The 22,906-nt window shown below is 41.6% G+C and overlaps 1 protein-coding gene across 1 annotated transcript in view; it reads right to left on the bottom strand.

The window, feature by feature from the left end:
• Positions 1-22,906, bottom strand: part of LOC137625999 (mitochondrial-processing peptidase subunit alpha) — a 656,206-nt gene that overhangs the window by 547,045 nt on the left and 86,255 nt on the right. The window contains exon 3 of the mRNA XM_068357083.1: positions 12,826-12,905. Coding sequence (XP_068213184.1) covers positions 12,826-12,905 — 80 coding nt within the window. The remainder of the gene's footprint in view (positions 1-12,825; positions 12,906-22,906) is intronic.

The following is a 22,906-nucleotide window of genomic DNA, read 5'->3' as shown; positions in this document are numbered from 1 at the left end:
TTCTATCACCTCATTCTGAGACTCATCGCTCACCACATCTCGCTTGAACCAATACACTCCACTTGTCTGTTTGTCACCAGACTCATTCTGATTTGCCCTCATCAGGCTGTTTGCCATTGTTAGCCTGTTCAGAGACACTCTCACATACAATGCCCCATGACGAATGAACACCACCTTGCCATCCCGAAACATGACTTTAGCGGGGCCCAACCATCCATTGTGCACTTCCCTCTTATAATATACTGAATCTCCAGGATCATAAGTCTCCTCAAAAGCCCAAATTTTCCCCCGAAGAGCCTGCCGAATTCTTTCGTCGTTTTCTGATTCAATGAATGCCTTCTGAGTAGCATGTACATCAATAAGATGTTTGGGTAAGATCTCACTGAATGTGGCTGCCTCCAGTGCTGGTGGCTGTTCATGCATAACGTTAGGTAGATTTCGATTTTGGCCGAATACGAGCTGGTAACTACTGAATCCATGCCACATCTGGAAGTGAGTTTTCGGCCATGTTAGCCCATGCCAACAAAACCTCAATCAGGGTTTTAGGACACTAATCCTCATTTTTACCAGCATGCTCTCAACGATGGCATGATTACGCTCGCACAGACCATTTTGAAATTGGCTTTCTGCTGCCGTGGTGTGATGGATAACATCCAACACACTCGATACCTCCCTCATCTCATCTGATGAAAATTCACCCCCATTGTCTGTCAAGATACCCTTCATCACACCAATTGTCGCTACCCAGCACATCATTATCTTATCAATTATGTCACATGGCCTTTTTTGGTTTAATAACACATACGTTGAGAATCAGGACCGCATGTCCACCATATGAAGAATCCAACCTCCCATAAACGAGTGGCCATAGGCAAGGCCACAATCTGCCGTGAGGATGTCTTTTGGTACAATTTGCAGGTCTCACACTTTTCTCGAATCATTTCCAAGATCTTACCATACTCAGCTTTCCACACACCAGCATCCTCCAACAATCTCTGAAGTCTGTGGGGAGGAGATGTCCGAATTGACGATACAACTTTAACAGAGTCCTGTGAAGATCCTTTTCGCCGAGTTTTGCTAGGTCGACCACGCACACGCTTTCTACTGTGGAAAACAAGCTTGTTGCATATGCAGATGATGCTACTCTCTTTGCATCTATTCCAGCCCCTGAATGTAGACCTGGGTTTGCTGAATCCCTTAATCGAGATCTAGCTAAAATTAGTGTATGGTGCAAATTATGGGGTATGAAGTTGAATCCTAACAAAACTCAAAGTATGATTGTAAGTAGGTCAAGGACAGTGGCTCCTCAACATCCGGATCTCAGTATTGATAATGTTTCTTTAACGTTGTATGACCCTTTTAGAATTTTAGGTGTGACTTTCGACAGTAAATTTACTTTTGAGAAACACATTAGGTCTGTGTCTTCATCCATTACACAAAAAATTGGCTTATTGAGAAAGTCTTGCAAGATTTTCGGTGATCAATCTATTCTGAAGAAGTGTTTTAATTCTTTCATTCTACCTTGTTTTGAGTATTGTTCTCCTGTCTGGTCTTCAGCTCCTGATTCTTATCTTAATTTCTTAGACAGAAACTTTCGGTCTATTAAATTTCTTATTCCAGAGCTAGATATTATTCTTTGGCACTGCTGTTCAATTAGTTCATTATGCATGTTGCTTAAGATTTTTCATAATTCTGACCATCCTTTACATTCAGATCTTCCTGGACAATTCCAACCTGTTTGTAATACTAGGCAGGCAGTTAATTATAATAGCCAGGCCTTCTCCATCATGAGTCTCAATACTACACAGTATTCTAGAAATTTTATTCCTGCTGTGACCATGTTGTGGAGTGATCTTCTTAATAGGGTAGTCGAATAGGTAGAACCTCAAAAGTTCAAAGTTGCAGCAAATGTTTTTATGTTGAACAAGCTGACATGTCTTTTTATATTTTATATATGACATATCTGTTTTGACGTTGTCACTGTTTTTAGAATGATTTGTTAATTCGTTCGCATCATTTATTTATTTCCTCATTTCCTTCCCTCACTGGGGTTATTTTTCTTTACTAGAGCCCTTGGGCTTATAGCATCTTGCTTTTCCAGCTAGGGTTGTAGCTTGGATAATAATAATAATAATAATAATAATAATAATAATAATAATAATAATAAAAATAACAATAATAATTCATTACACTTGCTGATGGGAACGCAATAATGTTCCGATGATGTCTTGGTCAGGCCGATATCAACACCCATAATGGAGGCCCTATCCCTCGCCAGATCTAGATTCTCATCAGCCTTCTTCATAGCACCCTTTGAGAGCAACAGATGAATATCTGAACTCACAACATCCATTTGGATGATTATGTTTTTACCCACCAGTCTGGCTGGGATTTTGATTGTCCCCTTTGATGGCAAGCGCTCACCGCCACCGAACGTAAACATTTTCAAACTGTCATGCCTCTCCACCTTGGCTCTATCTTCAGCATCTAAAGAATTCAAATAGTCATCAAGCCACCCTGAGCTGCACACAGTGGTGGAACACGCACTGTCAAGTACTGCACATTGCCATGCCTCTTTGCTTCTATTGCCCCTATTGTTCGGAAGTAATACACTTTCTGCGTCCCTCTCCGTACTGGCAAAAAATACTCCCATGTCATTTTTGTTGTTTGTCTCCTCTTGCATGTTATGGGCAGACTGATTCTCCCAACTGTCTGGGCAGTCTGTGAGAAAATGGCGATAAGATCCACATCCGTTGCATAGCATCACATTTCCATCTGCTCCTGTGGGATTCAGGTTCCGACCTCCTCTGCCTCGCTGGATATAGCCGTGCCCCCTTCCGCGTGAGGCCTTGCCTCGCCATTCTTGATTGCCTCATACGCCACTTCTGCCCGCAGACCCCCTACTTCCTGGCGCCTAAGGTCTGCCTCAACCACGATAATTATCAAAACCACGTCTCATGTTTCTGGCACTCCAAAACACTTCATCTTCACTCGCTACAAAAGCTGGTTCCAACTAATGGCCGCTGCAGTTGTCCCTCCAGCACTGATGCCTCCACCATGCTCACCCTTAAATTTAAGCAGTAATATTTTGGCTTGCTCGTACAGAGTGTCTTTCTGGCTATAGTCCATGCCTGCTTGATCAAGCATTCTCCCCTCTTTTGTGATATTTGACTTTTTGAGCAACATAAAGGCCTGCCGGCAATGTCATTTTAAGCTTCACTATACGGTTATAATTCTGGTCAAACTTCGAGATGTAGTCGGCTATAGCTTGGGTAGGCTCCCTCTTAAATTCCTCAAAGTCCTCATATTTTTCCAGACAGTCTGCCAGATCATCTTTATCTAAATGCTTGTCAAGGTGTTTTATTAATTTCCCGAGGCCATCAGCGCCCGAAAGTCTTTCAACCCCTAATTCGTTGAATCCCACTCTTAACCCTTGTTCATCCACCTCGAGCAGGGACGACGCAATCACAATTCCTTGCTTTTCTGCAGCAATATCAGTCACTGTTTTCCATGCCAGCAGCTCCATTTTGTATCTTGAGTATCCCTTCTCTTTTGAGTACTTAGGCGGCGTTATTTTAGTCGCCATTATGATCGTTGATTTTTTGATTGATTTAAAGTTTTCAAGCATCCTGACATCTAAGGTCATTGACGCCGATATCATTAAGTTAATGTATAAGAAAAATAAAATAAAAGCATATTCAACTAAAATCATAAAAGTTGAATGTCATAAAGTTAACCTTTCTACCCGTAATGGACGTACTGGTACGTTTCACAAAACTCATCCCTTAACCCCCATGGACGTACCGGTACGTCCTTGCAAAAAACAGCTACTTGCCTTTTTTTTGCATATTTTTTGCTAACTTTGTGAGAAACTTCTGGCATTTTCCAAAATAATGAGACCAACCTGACCTTTCTACGACGAAAATTAAGGCTTTCAGCGCAATCTAAAAAAAAATATTGCAAAATGTGCTTGAAAAAGAAAAACGCCTGGGGGTTAAGGGTTGGAAAGTTCCAAATAGCTTGGGGGTAAAAGGGTTAAATAGTTTTCAAAAGACCTGCTTCTGAAATAAATCTAAAAAAGCCACTTGCATAGTAGGACACATCATGTCCAAGAATCTTGGCAAGGATGAACCTGCCATCCTCACCTCGAGCCTCAAACAGATATCTATTCCTTAAGTTACTATAATTGGGGCATTCGGTCAACAAATGCCTCAATGTTAGAGGTACTAAACAGTCGTCACAATATGGTTGGTGCTGGCCCTTCAGCAAACTCGTGTGTCAACTGTGTGTGACCAATACGGAGACGACAAAGAGAAGTCTCCCATGTTCGGGGCATCATGTTATACCTCCAAAGAGATATGACATTTGTTACCTCTCTCATTTTATTGCCATCTAGGCTATCCCAGTGCTGTTGCCATTTATTGCAAAGCAATTTCCTGATGTTAGGTAGGAAATCCTTACAGGGAATGGGATACCTTCTTGGCAGCAACTCGGATGCAGCATTTTTTGCCAGTGAATCTGCCTTCTCATTCCCAGACACACCTACATGTGTTGGAACCCGACAAAATCGAACTGTTATACCTCTCCGTCCAATAATAAAAAGCCATTCTAAAATCTTTAAAACTAGAGGGTTATTAGAATTAAAAACTTCTAAAGCTTGAAGGGCACTCCTTGCATCACTAAAAATTGTAAAATTACCCTCCTTCTCCAACGCTATTTTCTCAATAGCAGTTGATATGCCATAGAGTTTGGCAGTAAATACAATTTACCAAAAGTCCAACTTAAGAAATTACAAAACATAATAAACAGAGGAGCAAGACTGATAAGAGGTGTCCCACCTAGAGAAAGGATCACACCTGTACTAATTGATTTACACTGGCTGCCAACCGAAGCGAGAATTAAATCTAAAACATGTACAATAACCCACAAAGTTATCAAAACCGGTCGTCCAAAATACTTAAGAGAATTGCGTAGCCAACAAATCGTGTCGACACGAGAATAGTTACAGATGGTTTCGAACTGTTGGAACCTAGATATATGTCTACTTTAGGCTCTAGAGCCTTTAAATATGCAGCCCCGAGACTAAATAATAAGCTCCCACGAAATATTTGTATGTTTGAAAAACATTAAGGCTTTCAAGAGGAAACTGAAGACTGTCTTATTTCATGAGTCTTTTGACAGTAATGATTTAACAGTAAATGTAAAATATGTGATTTGAAAAGATAAATACTGTGAACGAACAAATTAAAACGACAGTGGAGGTCCTGTAGAAAGTGGGGTTCCCTTGCTGTATGAGACCAGAAAAGCAGCCATCAAAGTAAGTAAAGAAAAAGTAATTATATACAGACTGTTTATATTGTTTCACCCGAAAGCCATAGGGTTGAGGAGATTTTGGGTGACACTCAAAGTATTTTGGGTGCCTTACAAGGCCTGCAGTCTGAAAGGCTAAAGAATTAGGGAGTCTTTGTAATTTAAACCAATACCGAATAATGGAAGACATTCGGTAAAGGTCCAGAGGCACCTCTCCAGCATCACCAAGGAGACCTGATGCAGGTAAGGTTCTAAACGCTCTTGTGGACAATTTAATACCAGCATGATGTATTGAATCTAATATCTTTAATTGCCTTGGGGTGGCTAAGGAGTATATTTCACATCCATAACTTATTTTGGAAAAAACAAAGCCTTGTATAATTTTAAAATAGTATTGCGGTCTGGCCCCCATGATGTATGGGACAATACTTTTAAAAGATTCAGAGCTTTAACACATTTTGCTTTCAACGCTTTTGGGTGAGAAACCCATGAAAGTCTACAATCAAATATCAAACCTAAAAATTTAGCTTCCCCTACACATGGGATATGTTGACCTTTGATGTATATATCCGGGTCTGGATATGCTCCCCGGATACGACAGAAATGTACAATAGTAGTTTTACTTGTCGAGAACTTGAATCCATTCATATACACCCACTGGATAATTTTGTCAATTGAGAGTTGTAGTTTTCTCTCAACCATTGCCATTCTAGTTCCAGCAAATGATATGGAGAGATCATCCACAAATAATGTTGAGAGAACATCCCAGGAATGGCTGAGGATATCCCATTAATTGCTAGTGCAAAAAGGGTTACACTCATCAAACTACCCTGAGGAACTCCTTCTTCCTGGCACTTACTCTCTGATAGAGTTTCAACCACTCTCACTTGAAAACTATGTGAAAGAAATGCCTGAATAAATAGTGGCAGCTCTCCTCTCAATCCCAATTCATGAATTGGTTCAAGTATACCATATCTCCAAGTGGTATCATATGCCTTTTCAAGGTCAAAAAAAGACTCACATGGTGGTGTTTGGAAGCAAAGGCTTCACAAATAGAGGACTAAGTCGTATCAACACATCAGTCATTGAGTGCATTTTTTCTGAATCCACATTGAATCGGTGATAAAATACTCTTCTTTTCAAGGTACCAAATCAGTCTTGCATTGACCATCTTCTCCATGATTTTACATAAACAAGATGTCAATGCAATAGGTCGGTAGTTTGCTGATAAAAACTTGTCCTTACCTGGTTTTAAAAACACTTAAAATAATGGCTCATTCCCAAACATTTCGATAACTATGATCATGCCATATTCTATTAATAATGCTTAAAATAAATAACTTTATATTAAAATGTACACTACATGTTTAATCATTGCATATGGAATTCCATCGGGTCCAGGGGCTGTATTGTTACAATTAGTAAGGGCGGAATCATATTCGCTTTCAGTAAAAGGAGAATTATATGACTCTTCCCTTTCTGTTAAAAAATTTAAAATTTTCTTTTCCTCGTTGCTCCTATAATGGTGACCAGGAGCTCCTTCACACTTGCTGGATATACTGTATTTGAAAAATGGTAAGCCAGGGCATTGCTGACATCATTTGCTTCAGTTCACCTTCAACACTGGTGGTGGGTTCGGGGTAATTTGCCGGTAATCTCTTTTATTTTCTTCCACACAGCAGATGGTGGTGTTCTACTGATAATGGAGGAAACAAAAAACACCCATGACTGGCGCCTAGCTTCTTTCATGACACGACGGAACTGTGCTCTACATTTCTTGTATATAATCAAATTGCCCTCAGTATGGTGTCTGCGGAGTCGAGTTAAGACCTTCTTGTGGCTCTGTGCAGGGCAGTTAGTTCTGAAGACTACCAGGGGACTGGTCGTCGTTTGTATAAACCTGTTATTTTGGAAATTGAATTAACTCCTACTGTATGAAGGGTTCCATTCAGTAAGTCTATGGCATCATCAATATTTTCAAACTGTTCTGCATTTCCTTCAATTACTCTTAGCTCACGAAATCTGTTCCAGTCCGCCTTATCAAGATTCCATTGTGGAGATCTTTGTAAAGGTGGACCATTATTGGTGTTTATAATGATTGGTGCATGATCGCTAGTATGCCGATCATCTAATGTCCTCCAATGGAAATCAAGAAGACAGAGCTTGCAATTGAAAGGTCGATGCATGACAAGGTACCCGTTTGAGCATGGAAATGTGTGGGATCTCCTGTATTAAGGAGTCGGACATCCTTGTTTTCCACAATTGATGATATAATATTGCCCCTGGTGTTTGCTAAAACATCACCCCACAAAGGATGTCTACCATTCAAATCTCCAAGTAAAAGAAAAGGTTGAGGGAGCTGTTGAATCACCTCTACAACATCTTCATACGATATGTTATCATTTGGAGGGAAGTACAGCGAACAGATTGCAGATTTTCTCCCTATATCAATCTTTACAACCATTGCCTAGAGAGGTGTACGAACAGATTAAGGTATTTTGGGGAACATCGCGACGAACATAAATGAGACTTCCGCCATGGCTCCCTACTCCGTGATCATAAGGTGGCCTATAGCTAATATATTCGCGAGGACAAGGGGCATTAGCATCAAGCTTGCTCTCCTGTAGACTTACAATTATGGGGGAATGCTCGTAAACTAAGAGCTTAAGTTCTTCATATTTGGCCCTTAAACCCTGACAATTCCATTGCAAAATGGAGGAAAACACTATGGTTTATTTTTGGAAGAACTTTTAGATGAAGTCTTCCCATTAACATTTTTGTATCTAATGCTATTTCCCGGTGGTTTTATTAGAGAGGGTCTTGATAAATATGGTTTTTTGATTGTGCTTTTCTTGTTGTCCTTCTGATCCAATTGTTGAGGGGGATGGTGGACCTAACTTGAATTTCTGATTTATTTAAATTGTCTTCTGGTTGATCAGAAACATCAACAGACAAAACACCATATTCATTTGATGTTATAACTCTAATATTTCTTATGGAAGGGGGGGGGGAGGAGATAGAGGTTTCCCTCTTTTCCTATTCATAGGTAGTGAGGATCTACCAGGTTTTTTAACCTTCCCTACCACAGGTGCACCTGATAATTTTGTTTCGGGTGGAACCTCCATCAAATCAGGCAAGGACATGGCCTGAGAGAGGTTAGTACTATTGCTGGTAATGGGGGATGAAGTTTGTATAAAAGTGGGCAGTGCTGCAGTTTTAATACACAGTGGCAAAGCCTTGGAAGGCAATATGCTTACCTTGTTACGCAAAACTTTACTATCAATAGATGATGTATTTCTTTTCTTGGAATTACTGGCAGCACTATGTGGGTTGGATGTCTCCTGTATTATATTTTCTCTTGATTTTAGTGCCTTTGCATAGCTGTTTGGATTTTTCAGTAGTCTTTTGCCATGTCCTACACTTATGTGTTCTACACTGGATTTGTTGAGGGCTGCTTCTTCAAACTTATAAATCTCGCAGCTCCTGTCAGTGGATTTACGGTTTGAATTGCAGTTCAAACAGCTGGCCTCAAGTGTACACTCTCCATGATAAGGTCTGCAACAGATGATACACATTTTTTCATTTTTACAAACTTTAGAAGGATATCCAAATTTGAAACACTAGAAACATTGTAAGGGCTTTTGCTTGAAAGGTCAAACTTTAATTCTTTCATTTTCAATATCGATGTGGAAAGGCACATCGGCACCCTAGAAATTAAGGCTAATCATTGACATCCCAGAAATCTTAAGCACTTTCCACACTGTTAATGGGCATATGGAAAGTATTTCCTCTTCTGTAAATTCATACAAATCTTTATTGAAGACTACTCCCCTTCCGTAACTAAAATTTAGGTGGGGTTTGACATCCAACATATCCTCATCACTGCTTGTCTTAAGGTTAGACAGTATTACAGATTGCGTGTATGATTTTGCATGGATTAGGAAGCTATTTTTCCAAAAGCAAGATATATCACCTGATGCAATGGTTCCTATCTTTTTCTGAATTAGTTTGCTAATTTTAAAATAATTCCCATTCCTCTCTTTAGGCTCGGCAACAAGCCACATTGGTGGTTCTGGCTTTCTTTGTAGGAGCATAGTTATATAGATATCTTTCTCAAACCAGTCAGCAGGTCTATATACATCTAAATTGTTTGGTATCTTATCACATAGGGCACCCATGACATTTAAGTTATTAATTTTGATATTATTGATGTTACATATTGCATTGAATGCTTCTTCATGATTATTATAAGATATCCATGAATTCAATTTTTCATTTTCAAGTTTCATTCTAATTTCTTTTATCACTCAAAAGCATCTAAATGCTTTATATAGCATATCATAATCAGTATTTATTGGAATTTGGGTAACATGAAGGATTCAAAGTTTCCCTTTGTTACCCGACTTAATTGGTTTTAAAACATTAGTAGAGAGGTCCTTTTTTGTTCCTAGGTCGTCAACAGAATTTTCCTTAATTGAATTAGCAGAGGTCGTAAACAGTACCGGGTGAGAGTCAGCATATCCAGGGGATGGGGGTTCATTACTTAAAGAATCCAATAGACGAGAGAGAGAAAAGGGTTAGTTTGATGTACCTGCTCGAGAATATTAGGCCATCACACGTCAGAAAGGAAATTTGCACTCCCCACTATCGGCACAATGAGAATATACTTCCCAGATGGTCCACTCCATACCCTTCCCGAAGGATAGCATCAAAACAGATATAGAAGCACAGGTGTAAGCTGAACCCGCCTGTTAGGACTGAGACCAAGAAACTATGTAATCATCCTCCCCATATCTGTAATGCTGGGCTTCCGGCCAAAAGCCGAGAGTCCTACCCCAAGCATTGGATCCCCCTGGATTACGAAGACCCAACACTTGAGAATAGTTCCGCCAAAAAGGTCCAAACCATCTTCGGGATGGCTGAGATCATCCAATACTTTCACATATAGTTTTGAATGCAAACACCTCCCAACCGTGACACCTCCTCCCACTCATCGAAGCAGGCAGCAATAAAGGATGTATAAACATCCCCGCCGGGGCTACAATGGATGTAGAAACATCCAAGCCATAGGAGAAAAAAAAAAGAATAAATATATATATGTACATATTATATGCACATATATGAGGGAATTTTTCTCATAGAGTTTGGAAAGGAACACGAAAGAAAGTTTATAAAATTAGGAGAAGGTCGAAGTAATATTGAGAGAAAGAAAAAGATGAAGGAGAGAAATTTAGTTTCGAACTGGGGGAGTAATTTCCCTAAGTTCGAGAGCCCTCTTGTCCGTCACCAAGTTTCAGCACAGAAATGAAATGCCGTGCTGAAGCTCAATGACTTCATCCAGGCATTCTCTCATTAAGAGGCCATTATGATCGTCGCTTTTCTGCACTCAACCACTTATCACAATATCACAATACACTGAAGCAACAATTTCACATTATCCATCACACAAACACTGACATAAGCGATATTAGGGACAGCGGTAGCCATTTTGATTCGCACGCACTCCAACCATCTTGGCACTTTTCCACTTATTTTGCCACTCTCGTGTCACAACCTTATACCGAGGTCAAACACATCTGACCAGTAAGTAGTCACGCTCAATCCTTTCAAGTTTCTTTTGAACCACGCTACTGCTACCATTGATAATTGGAATAAAACACACCAGTAAACTTAAGAGACACTGTATTCAGTTTCGATGACAAAACCACGCTGCTCGAATCTTCTTCACAGCAGTGTATTTGATCGGTAACAACAATATTGAAAGGAAGCGCGGTCTTCGGCGGCAGCAGGTGCAGCAGGGAAAAGGTAGGCAACTCGGTTCCAGACGAAATCCACTAGCAGCAGAAGCAAGGAACTTCTCCAGCAAGAAACCTTTGGAGTCCCTCGGAGGGGAATCCAACTGCACCTCTGAAGAAGCCGGTGGTCACTTCCTCTCAGCTCCCAACTGCAGCAACACCCAAAGAAGGCCAAATCTGCAAAAGATCATTAAGAGAAAAAGAACCCCACCCGGGAAAGGGCAGCCCCGCTTTGCTAAGGGAAGCGAAAGTGCCTCTTGATCCTGAAGATTTGTCCTGGCCTTAAATGGTCAAAACTCCTGTTCGATCATTCTCCGGAGGAAAACGAGCGACCAGGAACTTTGGGAACAGATCGAGAGGTTGAAGAAGTACTCAAAGGTTTCTTCGACTTCAAGGAAGACCCTAAAGGAGAAGAGTCCCTCTTAGACTTCTTACGCCGCTGTCCAAATTTCTCCCACTAGAGGAAGACCACTCCCGCCATTCCTTGCAGGTATCATCCTGCATACAAAGCCATCCTCTGCAGGCCAGACACATTGAGTGGGGGTCTGTCTCGACCGAGGACATGAAGGTGCTGCATTTGCGCCCATCAAGTTGTGGACGTGACTGCATGATGGCCTAAGAAGAAAAAAGTAACATCTGTAAAGAGAAAGCAAAACAATGTTGTCAAATGGCAGTCGGAATTGGGAGGTGGATAGAGACAACGTCTGCCCTCGGCCAAGCCAAAAGTAAAAGGGACGAGACAACACCAGTGTGTGCGTGAGCGGGGTAGCTGGTACTAACCCCTATATCTCCCACTAACTAGGGTGGGGTAATTACACCTCGCTAAAAGTCTTATGACAAGTCTTCCAACTTCGCCAAAAACATAATCCCTAATAAAGAGCGAAAGGGTTTGTACTTAGTGTCGGAACAACTGTAAATTGGGAGCACAAACATGTCCTCCAACAATGACAAAATTAAAGATGGCAGTTAGGCAAGAAGCAAATGTCCGGGTAAGCATCATCTCCAGTGTTATCAATGGTTCCTAGTAGGTGAATTGTTGGCAGTAAGTAGTCAAATTTAGCATTGGATGTGTTGTGATGAGTTAAATTGAGCCTGAAACCCTGGGTTTCACCAAGTTCGTGTCTTGCATATTGATAGACTGGCCTAGGACAAGGAAGACAATACTTCTTTGGTATATCATGTTGTACTGAATTCCCTGTTCCAGACTTTACAGGAGTCTTTGGGAATCTTACAGCAGCTAAATACCAAAAAGTAATTTTTTTAGAAGATTTTATAATGAAAATCAAGCCCGAGTTATTTTACACCAATATAAATAGTTATTTATTTGATGTAAAAATTCCCCTTAAATAATGGTGTGTTATGTTTCCATAGCAGTTTCATGTTTTCGTGGTATGGGTGATGAGACAACTGATAATGCTAAAAAAGGCAGATGCGCAGTTAGGTTTGAAGATAAGGGGTCATAACTACTAACATGAAAATATAAATGATTCTAAAACTAAGAATGATGACATAGTAAGAAGTTTGTATAGGTGATTCTTTGCCACTATGTAAAATAAATAAATGTCTGTATTCTAGATAAAGAATTCTTTGCTACTTTCACATAGATCAAAGCCAAGGTCAGTCAAAATTTCAAAACTGGTTGTCATCTTCACTGATTACTTGAACATTAGGGTAAATATAACATTTAATGTTTTCTTCTTGCTTAAAAACCATAACTTACTCCAAAAGCTAATTTTTCAAGGAAATGTGAGATTCCACTTGGGTAAGCAACTTCATATCGGCTGCCACTATCGATGACAACTGCAATCAAAATAGAAAACCTCTGTATAATTCTGGATCTGGATTGATAATAATAATAATAATAATAATAATAATAATAATAATGATAATAATAATAATGATAATAAAAATAATATTAACAATAATAATAATGAAAATAATAATAATTCAGAGTAGAGTAAAAATTATCACATAATATCTTTTATGTATAAAAATCTTATAAAAGTTAAGCACAGTAGGAAGATTACCAAATGGCATTTTCTGCAGTAGTTGCTACTAAGGTTCCTTGCACTGTTTCTTTGGATCAAGCTTCACTGGTGTTTGTCTTTCATTTTCATACCTTCTCTTTGATCTCTTTATAATATTTCCCACTCCTTTAATTGTACCTTGTTCTAATTTAAGAATAGATTCTATACAGTATATGTTTTAAAGGTCTCTTAACTACTATATGGAAGTGAAAAGTTTTCAAAATGCATCTGATCCAATCATTACAATAAAATTTTAAATTCAATTGAAAATAATGATGGACCATGGTTAATCAAAATAATCAAGTGTTCCTTCTTTAACTTTCTTTTTAATTAAATCACTGACTACATTCTAAGAAAACTTTATCCTATCTCAGAAAAAACAAAGGAGAGAGAAACATAATATAATGTCTTTTACCTAGTTTACAGCCCCCTTTATCATTACAAATCCCTACAGTGCACCACCAATAGTCTGAAATCATATTACCTGGGACACTTTTTTAATTTGGGTACAATTTTGGAAATTGCCTGAAATTTATTTCCTAAGAAGTATTTTCAATAACAGTAATCTCTCACAACAGGAATCTTTGGAACTTGCATAAATCCTTAAAAGTTATACCTACTCACCCACACCATTACTCATCAACTGTAAAATAAAAGCTAAATGAACATCTTTTGAGTATATGTAGTACTGATATAGTAAGTTCATGCAATACTGTACACATTATCACCAACAAGCTGAAAAAAAGTAATAAGCTAATGCATAACATGTAAGGCAGGAAAAATTTATTTTGATCATTATTGAACTAAGCAAAGATGCATTAAAATTAACAAAATAAACATTAAATTTAACAGAACTAAATTACAAAAAAAGAACATAAGAACCTAGAAATAAGCCAATTCTGGTCTATACTTATGCCTTTTATAGTTTTATCCATTGTTACACACATACTGCCTAATTCAAATATGTGAGTGTCTATATACTGGTTTAATTAATTGATTTGAGGTTTTCTGGCATCTTGACATCTAAAGACTTTGATGATATCATTTATTGTAAATAAAAAAATAAAAAAAAATTAAAAGAATATTCAATTACAACCATAAAGGCAAAGATATAATTTTAAAAGTTAAATATCGTTCAGAATACCTGCTTCTGAAATAAAGTTAAAAATACCACTAGCATGGTAAGACACGTCCAAAAATCTTGGCAAGGATGAACCCGCTATCCTCACCTCGAGCCTCAAACAGACCCCTATTTCTCTCACTATTAATGGTACCAAACAGTTGTTGCAATATGAATGAGGTTGGCTAGTCAGCAAGAAACTCGTACGTCAGCTAAGTGTAACCAATGCAGAGCAACAAGTAGTCGTCTCCCATTTTTGGGGCATCCCATCATACCTCCAAGGGGATATAACATTACTTATTTCTCTCATCTTATTTTCAAGTAAACTATTCTAATGTTGTTGCCAATTATTTTAAATTAAATTTTTAATTGTGGGTAAAAAAATCATTACTGGGAATGGGATACTTTCTTGGTAGCAACTCAGCTGCAGCATTCTTAGCCAGTATATCTGCCTTCTCATTTCCAGACACACCTATATGTGCTGAAACCCAGCAAAATCGGATTGTTATACATTTCATACCAATAATCAAAAGCCACACTAAAATCTTTAAAACTAAAGGATTATCGTAACTAAAAACTTCTAAAACTTGTAGGACACTTCTTGCATCACTAAAAATGGTAAAATTGCAGTCTTGCAACGCTATTTTCTCAACAGCGGTTAGTATGCCATATAGTTCAGCTGTAAATAGGGAAGCTGTTAGAGGAAGTGCACCTCTACAATTGAAAGCATTTTTATATACTCCAAATCCAACTCCAGCATCAGATTTGGAGACATCAGAATACAGTCAGACCTCGTTAATCCCGGTTTCTTATTTCGCAGTTTCGGTTTTTTTTGTGCCCAAGGAGGGGAAAAGGAAAAAAAATTTGGTTATTGTTTACCCAACGTTAAGAATTTGATTTCTGATAGTTGGCAACAGCATTGGGATGGCCCAGAACAATGCAATACCTATCGAAAAAAAATTCTCATAGAAATTGCAATAAAATTCAAGCTGGGCCATGATTTCACAAAGCCCACGCTCCTTTGCATTGGCAGAGCTCTACGCCACTGTCCTAGCTCTCTCTGTACAGTGTGTATCCATTTACTGAGGTAAAAAAATTACAGCTATGTTTAAAAAAAAAACAGATTTTGATTACAGTAAACTGGTGTTTCACTTAACTGTATCCAATAATATTGCATGTAATATTCACATCTTAGTATCGTATTTATAATAAAAAACATGGCGAATTATAATCTTATACATTGTTTACATTAAAATCAGCTGATCAAAACTACGTAGTTCTTCGTCAGCCTATATTCACTTTCACGACATAATCCCACTGATATGACCATTCCCTTTCACAGAATTACCTCACTGATATAACCTATCATGCATATTAGTATGATATCTCCTTCCCATTATTATTGTCCTTCACTTATTATTATTATATCCTTAATCTTACCCAAATCCTTTCATACATTTACTTTGCTCTCCCAAACACATCTACAATGTATCCTTCAAACTTATTTGAATCTCTTTATTATTTGCGATTTTATTCACATTCTCCTTCTAGCAATCATTCGTCATATTCATCTTATTAATCATTCTAAACCCCTTTCTTATCCCTCATTCCACGTATTCCCATTCCAATTTTCCATTCCTTCTCGCATTTCCCAAATTCATTGATTTTGCTAATTTATTTGAATTAGCTTAGATTTGGTGGAGGAAATGAGCAAGGAGAAGGAACTTGGCTACAGCAAGGCCCGAGCAATCTGAACGCATGCATGCACACTACCGCCTACCCATTTGAATGAATGAATGATTTGAATTTCTCTGGCATCTTGACATTGAAAGTCATTGACACCAATATCGTTTATTACAAAGATTAGAAGAATATTCTGTTAAAACCAGAAAACTAAATGTTATAAAAGTTGAATAGCATTGAGAAGACCTGCCTCTGATATGAATATAAAAATACCACTAGCATTGTACGACATCATGTCCACGGAACTTGGCAAGGATGAAACTGCCATCCTCACCATGAGCCTCAAACAGATAGACTGCATTGATTGATTGATTTAAAGTTTTCAGGCATCCTGACATCTAAGGTCATTGATGCTGATATCATTTAGTCTACAGTGAACCCTCGCTACTTCGCGGTTCGACCATCGCGGATTCACCACTTCACAGATTTTTTCATAACCCATGTATATACATATATCGCGGATTTTCCAGAAATATCGAAAATACCGTGATGTGACCAATGGTGCGAGATTGGAGAAAGTAAGGAAAATTGAATCGTGATTGATTTTCAATATAAATGAAACTTTGAGGAGCAACAAAGATATCATTTGTTAGAGAGATAGAAAGAGGTAAGGGATGAGAGAGAGAGAGAGAGAGAGAGAGAGAGAGGTTAAATGTAATAAACATGTTATTTTCATTAGTAAAATAAATTTTTGAATATACTTACCCGGTGATCATATAGCTGTCAGCTCTGCTGCCCGACAGAAAAACCTAAGGACGAAATACGCCAGCGATCGCTATACAGGTGGGGGTGTACATCAACAGCGCCATCTGTCGAGCAGGTACTCAAGTACTCCATGTCAACACAGAACCAATTTTCTCCACTGGGTCTCTATTGGGGAGGAAGGGTGGGTCCTTTAATTTATGATCACCGGGTAAGTATATTCAAAAATTTATTTTACTAATGAAAATAACATTTTTCAATTTAAACTTACCCGGTGATCATATAGCTGATTCACACCCAGGGGGGTGGGTAGAGACCAGCATATATGTTAACATTAAGAGCTAAGTATTTCGTATTTCATTTTAGCAGTTATTCAAAATAACAAACATAAAATTAATAAGTACCTGGTAAGGAAGTCGACTTGAACAATTACTCTGCCTTTTTAAGTACGTCTTCCTTACTGAGCCTCGCGATCCTCATAGGATGCTGAGCGACTCCTAGGAGCTGAAGTATGAAGGGTTGCAACCCATACTAAAGGACCTCATCAAAACCTCTAATCTAGGCGCTTCTCAAGAAAGAATTTGACCACCCGCCAAATCAACCAGAATGCGAAAGGCTTCTTAAGCCTTCCGGACAACCCAAAAAACAACAATAAAAAACATTTCAAGAGAAAGATTAAAAAGGTTATGGGATTATGGGAATGTAGTGGTTGAGCCCTCACCCACTACTGCACTCGCTGCTACGAATGGTCCCAGGGTGTAGCAGTTCTCGTAAAGAGACTGGACATCTTTAAGGTAAAATGATGCGAACACTGACTTGCTTCTCCAATAGGTTGCATCCATTACACTCTGCAGAGATCTGTTTTGTTTGAAGGCCACTGAAGTCGCGACAGCTCTAACTTCATGTGTCCTTACCTTCAGCAAAGCATGGTCCTCCTCATTCAGATGGGAATGAGCTTCTCGAATCAAAAGTCTGATATAATAAGAAACTGCATTCTTCGACATAGGTAAAGAAGGTTTCTTAATGGCGCACCATAAAGCTTCTGACTGTCCACGTAATGGTTTAGTACGTCTCAAATAGTACTTAAGAGCTCTTACAGGGCATAGTACTCTTTCTTGTTCATTTCCAACCAAATTAGCAAGGCTTGGAATATCGAACGATTTGGGCCAAGGACGAGAAGGAAGTTCGTTTTTGGCTAAAAAACCAAGCTGTAAGGAACATGTAGCCGTTTCAGATGTAAATCCAATGTTCCTGCTGAAGGCGTGTATCTCACTGACTCTTTTAGCTGTTGCTAAGCAGACGAGGAAAAGAGTCTTCAAAGTGAGATCTTTAAAAGAGGCTGATTGAAGTGGTTCGAACCTTGCTGACATAAGGAACTTCAGTACCACGTCTAAGTTCCAACCTGGTGTGGCCAACCGACGCTCCTTCGAGGTCTCAAAAGACTTAAGGAGGTCCTGTAGATCTTTGTTGTTGGAAAGATCTAAGCCTCTGTGACGGAAGACTGCTGCCAACATGCTTCTGTAACCTTTGATCGTGGGAGCTGAAAGGGATCTTTCCTTCCTTAGGTATAAAAGGAAGTCAGCTATCTGAGTTACAGAGGTACTGGTTGAGGATACTGATTTCGACTTGCACCAGCTTCGGAAGACTTCCCACTTCGACTGGTAGACTTTGAGAGTGGATGTCCTCCTTGCTCTAGCAATCGCTCTGGCTGCCTCCTTCGAAAAGCCTCTAGCTCTTGAGAGTCTTTCGATAGTCTGAAGGCAGTCAGACGAAGAGCGTGGAGGCTTGGGTGTACCTTCTTTACATGCGGCTGACGCAGAAGGTCCACTCTTAGAGGAAGTGTTCTGGGAACGTCTACTAGCCATTGCAGTACCTCGGTAAACCATTCTCTCGCGGGCCAGAGGGGAGCAACCAACGTCAACCTTGTCCCTTCGTGAGAGGCGAACTTCTGCAGTACTCTGTTGACAATCTTGAACGGGGGGAACGCATAAAGGTCTAGATGGGACCAATCCAGAAGAAAGGCATCTATGTGAACTGCTGCTGGGTCCGGAATCGGTGAGCAATAAATTGGGAGCCTCTTGGTCATCGAGGTTGCGAACAGATCTATGGTAGGCTGACCCCATAAGGCCCATAGTCTGTTGCAAACATTCTTGTGAAGGGTCCACTCTGTTGGGATGATTTGACCCTTCCGGCTGAGGCGGTCTGCCATGACATTCATGTCGCCTTGAATGAACCTCGTTACTAGGGATATGTTTCGATCTCTTGATCAGGTGAGGAGGTCCCTTGCGATCTCGTACAACGTCATCGAATGAGTCCCTCCTTGCTTGGAGATGTACGCCAAGGCTGTGGTGTTGTCGGAGTTCACCTCCACCACCTTGCCTAGAAGGAGGGACTTGAAGCTTCTCAAGGCCAGATGAACTGCCAGTAGCTCCTTGCAGTTGATGTGCAACGTTCTTTGATCCGCATTCCACGTGCCCGAGCATTCCCGACCGTCCAATGTCGCACCCCAGCCCGTGTCCGATGCGTCCGAGAAGAGAAGGTGGTCGGGGGTCTGAACAGCCAGTGGCAGACCCTCCCTGAGGAGAATGTTGTTCTTCCACCAAGTCATTGAAGACTTCATCTTCTCGGAAATAGGAACCGAGACCGCTTCTAGCGTCTTGTCCTTTCTCCAGTGAGCAGCTAGGTGAAATTGAAGGGGTCGGAGGTGGAGTCTCCCTAACGCGATGAACTGGTCCAGTGATGAAAGCGTCCCTATCAGACTCATCCACTGTCTGACTGAACATCGGTCCTTCTTCAGCATGGACTGGATGCATTCTTGGGCTTGACTGATTCTGGGGGCCGACGGAAAAGCCCAAAAAGCTTGACTCTGAATCTCCATTCCTAGGTATACTATAGATTGGGATGGGACGAGTTGGGACTTTTCCATATTGACCAGGAGACCCAATTCCTTGGTCAGATCCAGAGTCCACTTTAGATTCTCCAGACAGCGACGACTTGACGCAGCTCTTAAAAGCCAGTCGTCCAAATAGAGGGAGGCTCTGATGTTTGCTAAATGCAGGAATTTGGCAATATTCCTCATCAGTTTGGTAAAAACTAGAGGTGCCGTGCTTAGGCCAAAGCACAGGGCTTGGAACTGGTATACAACCTTCCCGAAAACGAACCTTAGAAAAGGTTGGGAATCTGGGTGGATGGGGACGTGAAAGGAAGCGTCCTTTAGGTCTAACGAGACCATCCAGTCTTCCTTCCTGACCGATGCTAGAACCGACTTTGTCGTCTCCATGGTGAACGTCTGCTTTGTGACAAAGACATTCAGAGCACTGACGTCTAGCACCGGTCTCCACCCTCCTGTCTTCTTCGCCACTAAGAAGAGACGGTTGTAGAAGCCCGGGGATTGATGGTCCCGGACTATGACTACCGCTCCCTTTTGTAGTAAGAGAGACACCTCTTACTGTAAAGCTAGCCTCTTGTCCTCCTCTCTGTACCTGGGAGAGAGGTCGATGGGAGTTGTTGCTAGAGGGGGCTTGCGCAAGAATGGAATCCTGTACCCCTCTCTGAGTAACTTCACAGACTGTGCGTCTGCGCCCCTGTTCTCCCAGGCCTGCCAGTAGTTCTTGAGCCTGGCTCCCACTGCTGTCTGAAGAAGGTGGCAGTCAGACTCTGCCTCTAGAGGACTTGGAACCCTTCTTCTTGCTCCCACGTTGACTTCCGGCATGAGCACCTCCTCTGCTGGAGGCTCTGCCACGAAAGGGCGGAATGAACCTTGACGCTGGAGTGTCCATCCTGGGTCTAGGCACGGAGGGCAAAGGGTTGGCTTTGCGTGCGGATGACGCCACCAGGTCATGAGTGTCTTTCTGGATCAAGGAGGCGGCAATCTCCTTGATCAACTCTTCAGGGAAGAGACACTTCGAGAGCGGAGCAAACATAAGTTCCGACTTTTGACATGGGGTGACTCCAGCTGACAAGAAGGAGCAAAGGTGATCCCGCTTCTTGAGGACCCCGGACACGAAAGAAGCCGCAAGCTCACTAGAACCATCCCGTATGGCTTTGTCCATGCAGGACATAATGAGCATGGAAGTTTCCTTATCAGAAGGGGAGGTCTTCCTGCTCAACGCTCCCAAACACCAGTCCAAGAAGTTAAAGACTTCGAATGCACGGAAAACTCCTTTCATAAGATGGTCCATATCCGAAGGAGTCCAGCAAATCTTGGAGCGTCTCATAGCCAGCCTGCGGGGAGAGTCTACCAGACTTGAGAAGTCGCCCTGGGCAGAGGCAGGAACTCCCAAGCCGAGAACTTCTCCCGTGGCATACCAGACGCTAGATCTGGAAGCAAGCTTGGCCAGGGGAAACATGAAGGTTGTCTTCCCAAGTTGCTTTTTGGACTGCAACCACTCTCCCAGTACCCTTAAAGCTCTCTTGGACGAGCGAGCGAGTACGAGCTTCGTAAAGGCAGGAGCTGCTGACTGCATGCCTAAAGCGAACTCAGAGGGAGGCGAGCGTGGTGCTGCAGACACAAACTGATCCGGATATAAATCCTTGAACAGCGCAAGCACTTTCCTAAAGGCTAAGGAGGGAGGCGTGGTCTTGGGTTCGTCGATGTCCGAGTGTTGGTCGTCAAGATGTGCAGCTTCGTCATCATCAGAGAGTCCATCGTCTGAATGTTGAGGAGGAAGAGGCAAAGGAGTAGGTAAAAGCTGGACGGCTGAGTCCGGCAGCACAGGTGCATGCGTGGCTGCACTGGACCCAACGTCATGCCACTGTTGGTCAGTCTGAGAACTGGCAACAACCATAGCTGAGTGGGGGCGCAAAGCGTCTACTCCCGACTGTGGTCGGATAGCGGAGACCACCGTGGGTTGCGGAGGCTGACGCACCGCGTCAAAACACGGCAGCTTAACTCCACCCTCCTATTGTTGTGGTAGCACACGAACGTCAACGGAGGGTTCCGTGCGTCGGTGAACGTCAACATGCGTCTGGCAGGGTCGACTGCGCATGGGTGGAGGAGCTCTCACAGCTGGAGTGTGGGAGCAGGCAGCCTCAGCGTCTGCTGGGCGCACAACCGTGGTTGGTTGTAGGCTAACGGGTGCAGCGTCAACCTTCTCCGCACGATACTCCTGCATAACAGCAGCTAACTGAGTCTGCATAGACTGCAGCAAAGACCACTTAGGGTCTACAACAGCTGGTGCGGCAACAGACGGAGTTACTGCCTGTTGCAGTACCACTTTGCCTCTCTTAGGAGGTGTGCAGTCGTCGGAGGACTGCAGCGAGTCCGAACTGACCCAGTGGCTACACCTGGGCCGTTGGACTTGCTCGGAAGGGACCTTGCGTTTAAGAGGCCGTGAGACCTTGGTCCATCGTTTCTGACGTGAAACCTCTTCCGCAGACGAGGAATGAACGGGCTCACTCGTCTTCTTGTGAGTGGGACGATCTAGGCAAGATACGTCCGAAACCACGGAGGGAACGTCTGTCCGCTGATTAAAGCCTGTCGAACCCTTTGGTCGTACGACATTGCTTCTCCCCTGGGCTTGGGAGCTTGCAAGAGGTCCCGGACTGGGAGGACGACAGGCACGAACAGACGCACCCTCATGCGTAACACTGACACTTTTCACTGCACTAACACTCACTTCACTTCCCACTGCACTTTTACCTTTCAACTCCCTGACGTCAGCCATGAGTTGATTGCGGTCATTCGCCAATGACTCGACTCTCTCACCTAGAGCCTGGATGGCACGCATCATATCTGCCATCGAAGGTTGATGAGAGCTAGCAGGGGGGTCGGGTGCAACCACTACAGGGGAAGGAATAGGTTGTGGGGCATGGGGAGAGGAAAAATCAATTGAGCGAGACGAACTCCTCATGATCCTATCCTTCTCTAGCCTACGTGCATATTTCAGGAATTCTTGAAAATCGAATTCCGAAAGCCCAACGCATTCTTCACATCGATCTTCCAATTGACAGGCTTTACCCCTACAATTGGAACAAATGGTGTGAGGATCGATAGAGGCCTTCGGAAGACGCCTTGAACAGTCCCTAGCGCTACACTTCCTGTACTTGGGGACTTGAGAAGGGTCAGACATCTTGAATTAGTCAAAGGGGGGAATTCAAAATCTATCCAAGTCGTCAACACATAATCCAAAATCCAATAAAAGAATGCAAGGAAGTATTGAAGATAACTTCTGCACAGCGATAGCTAATAACCAGAAATGAATACTTCA

This window comes from Palaemon carinicauda, chromosome 33, assembly GCF_036898095.1.
Source record: "Palaemon carinicauda isolate YSFRI2023 chromosome 33, ASM3689809v2, whole genome shotgun sequence".
Lineage (NCBI taxonomy): Eukaryota > Metazoa > Arthropoda > Malacostraca > Decapoda > Palaemonidae > Palaemon > Palaemon carinicauda.
This window is presented reverse-complemented; position numbering and strand designations above follow the sequence as displayed.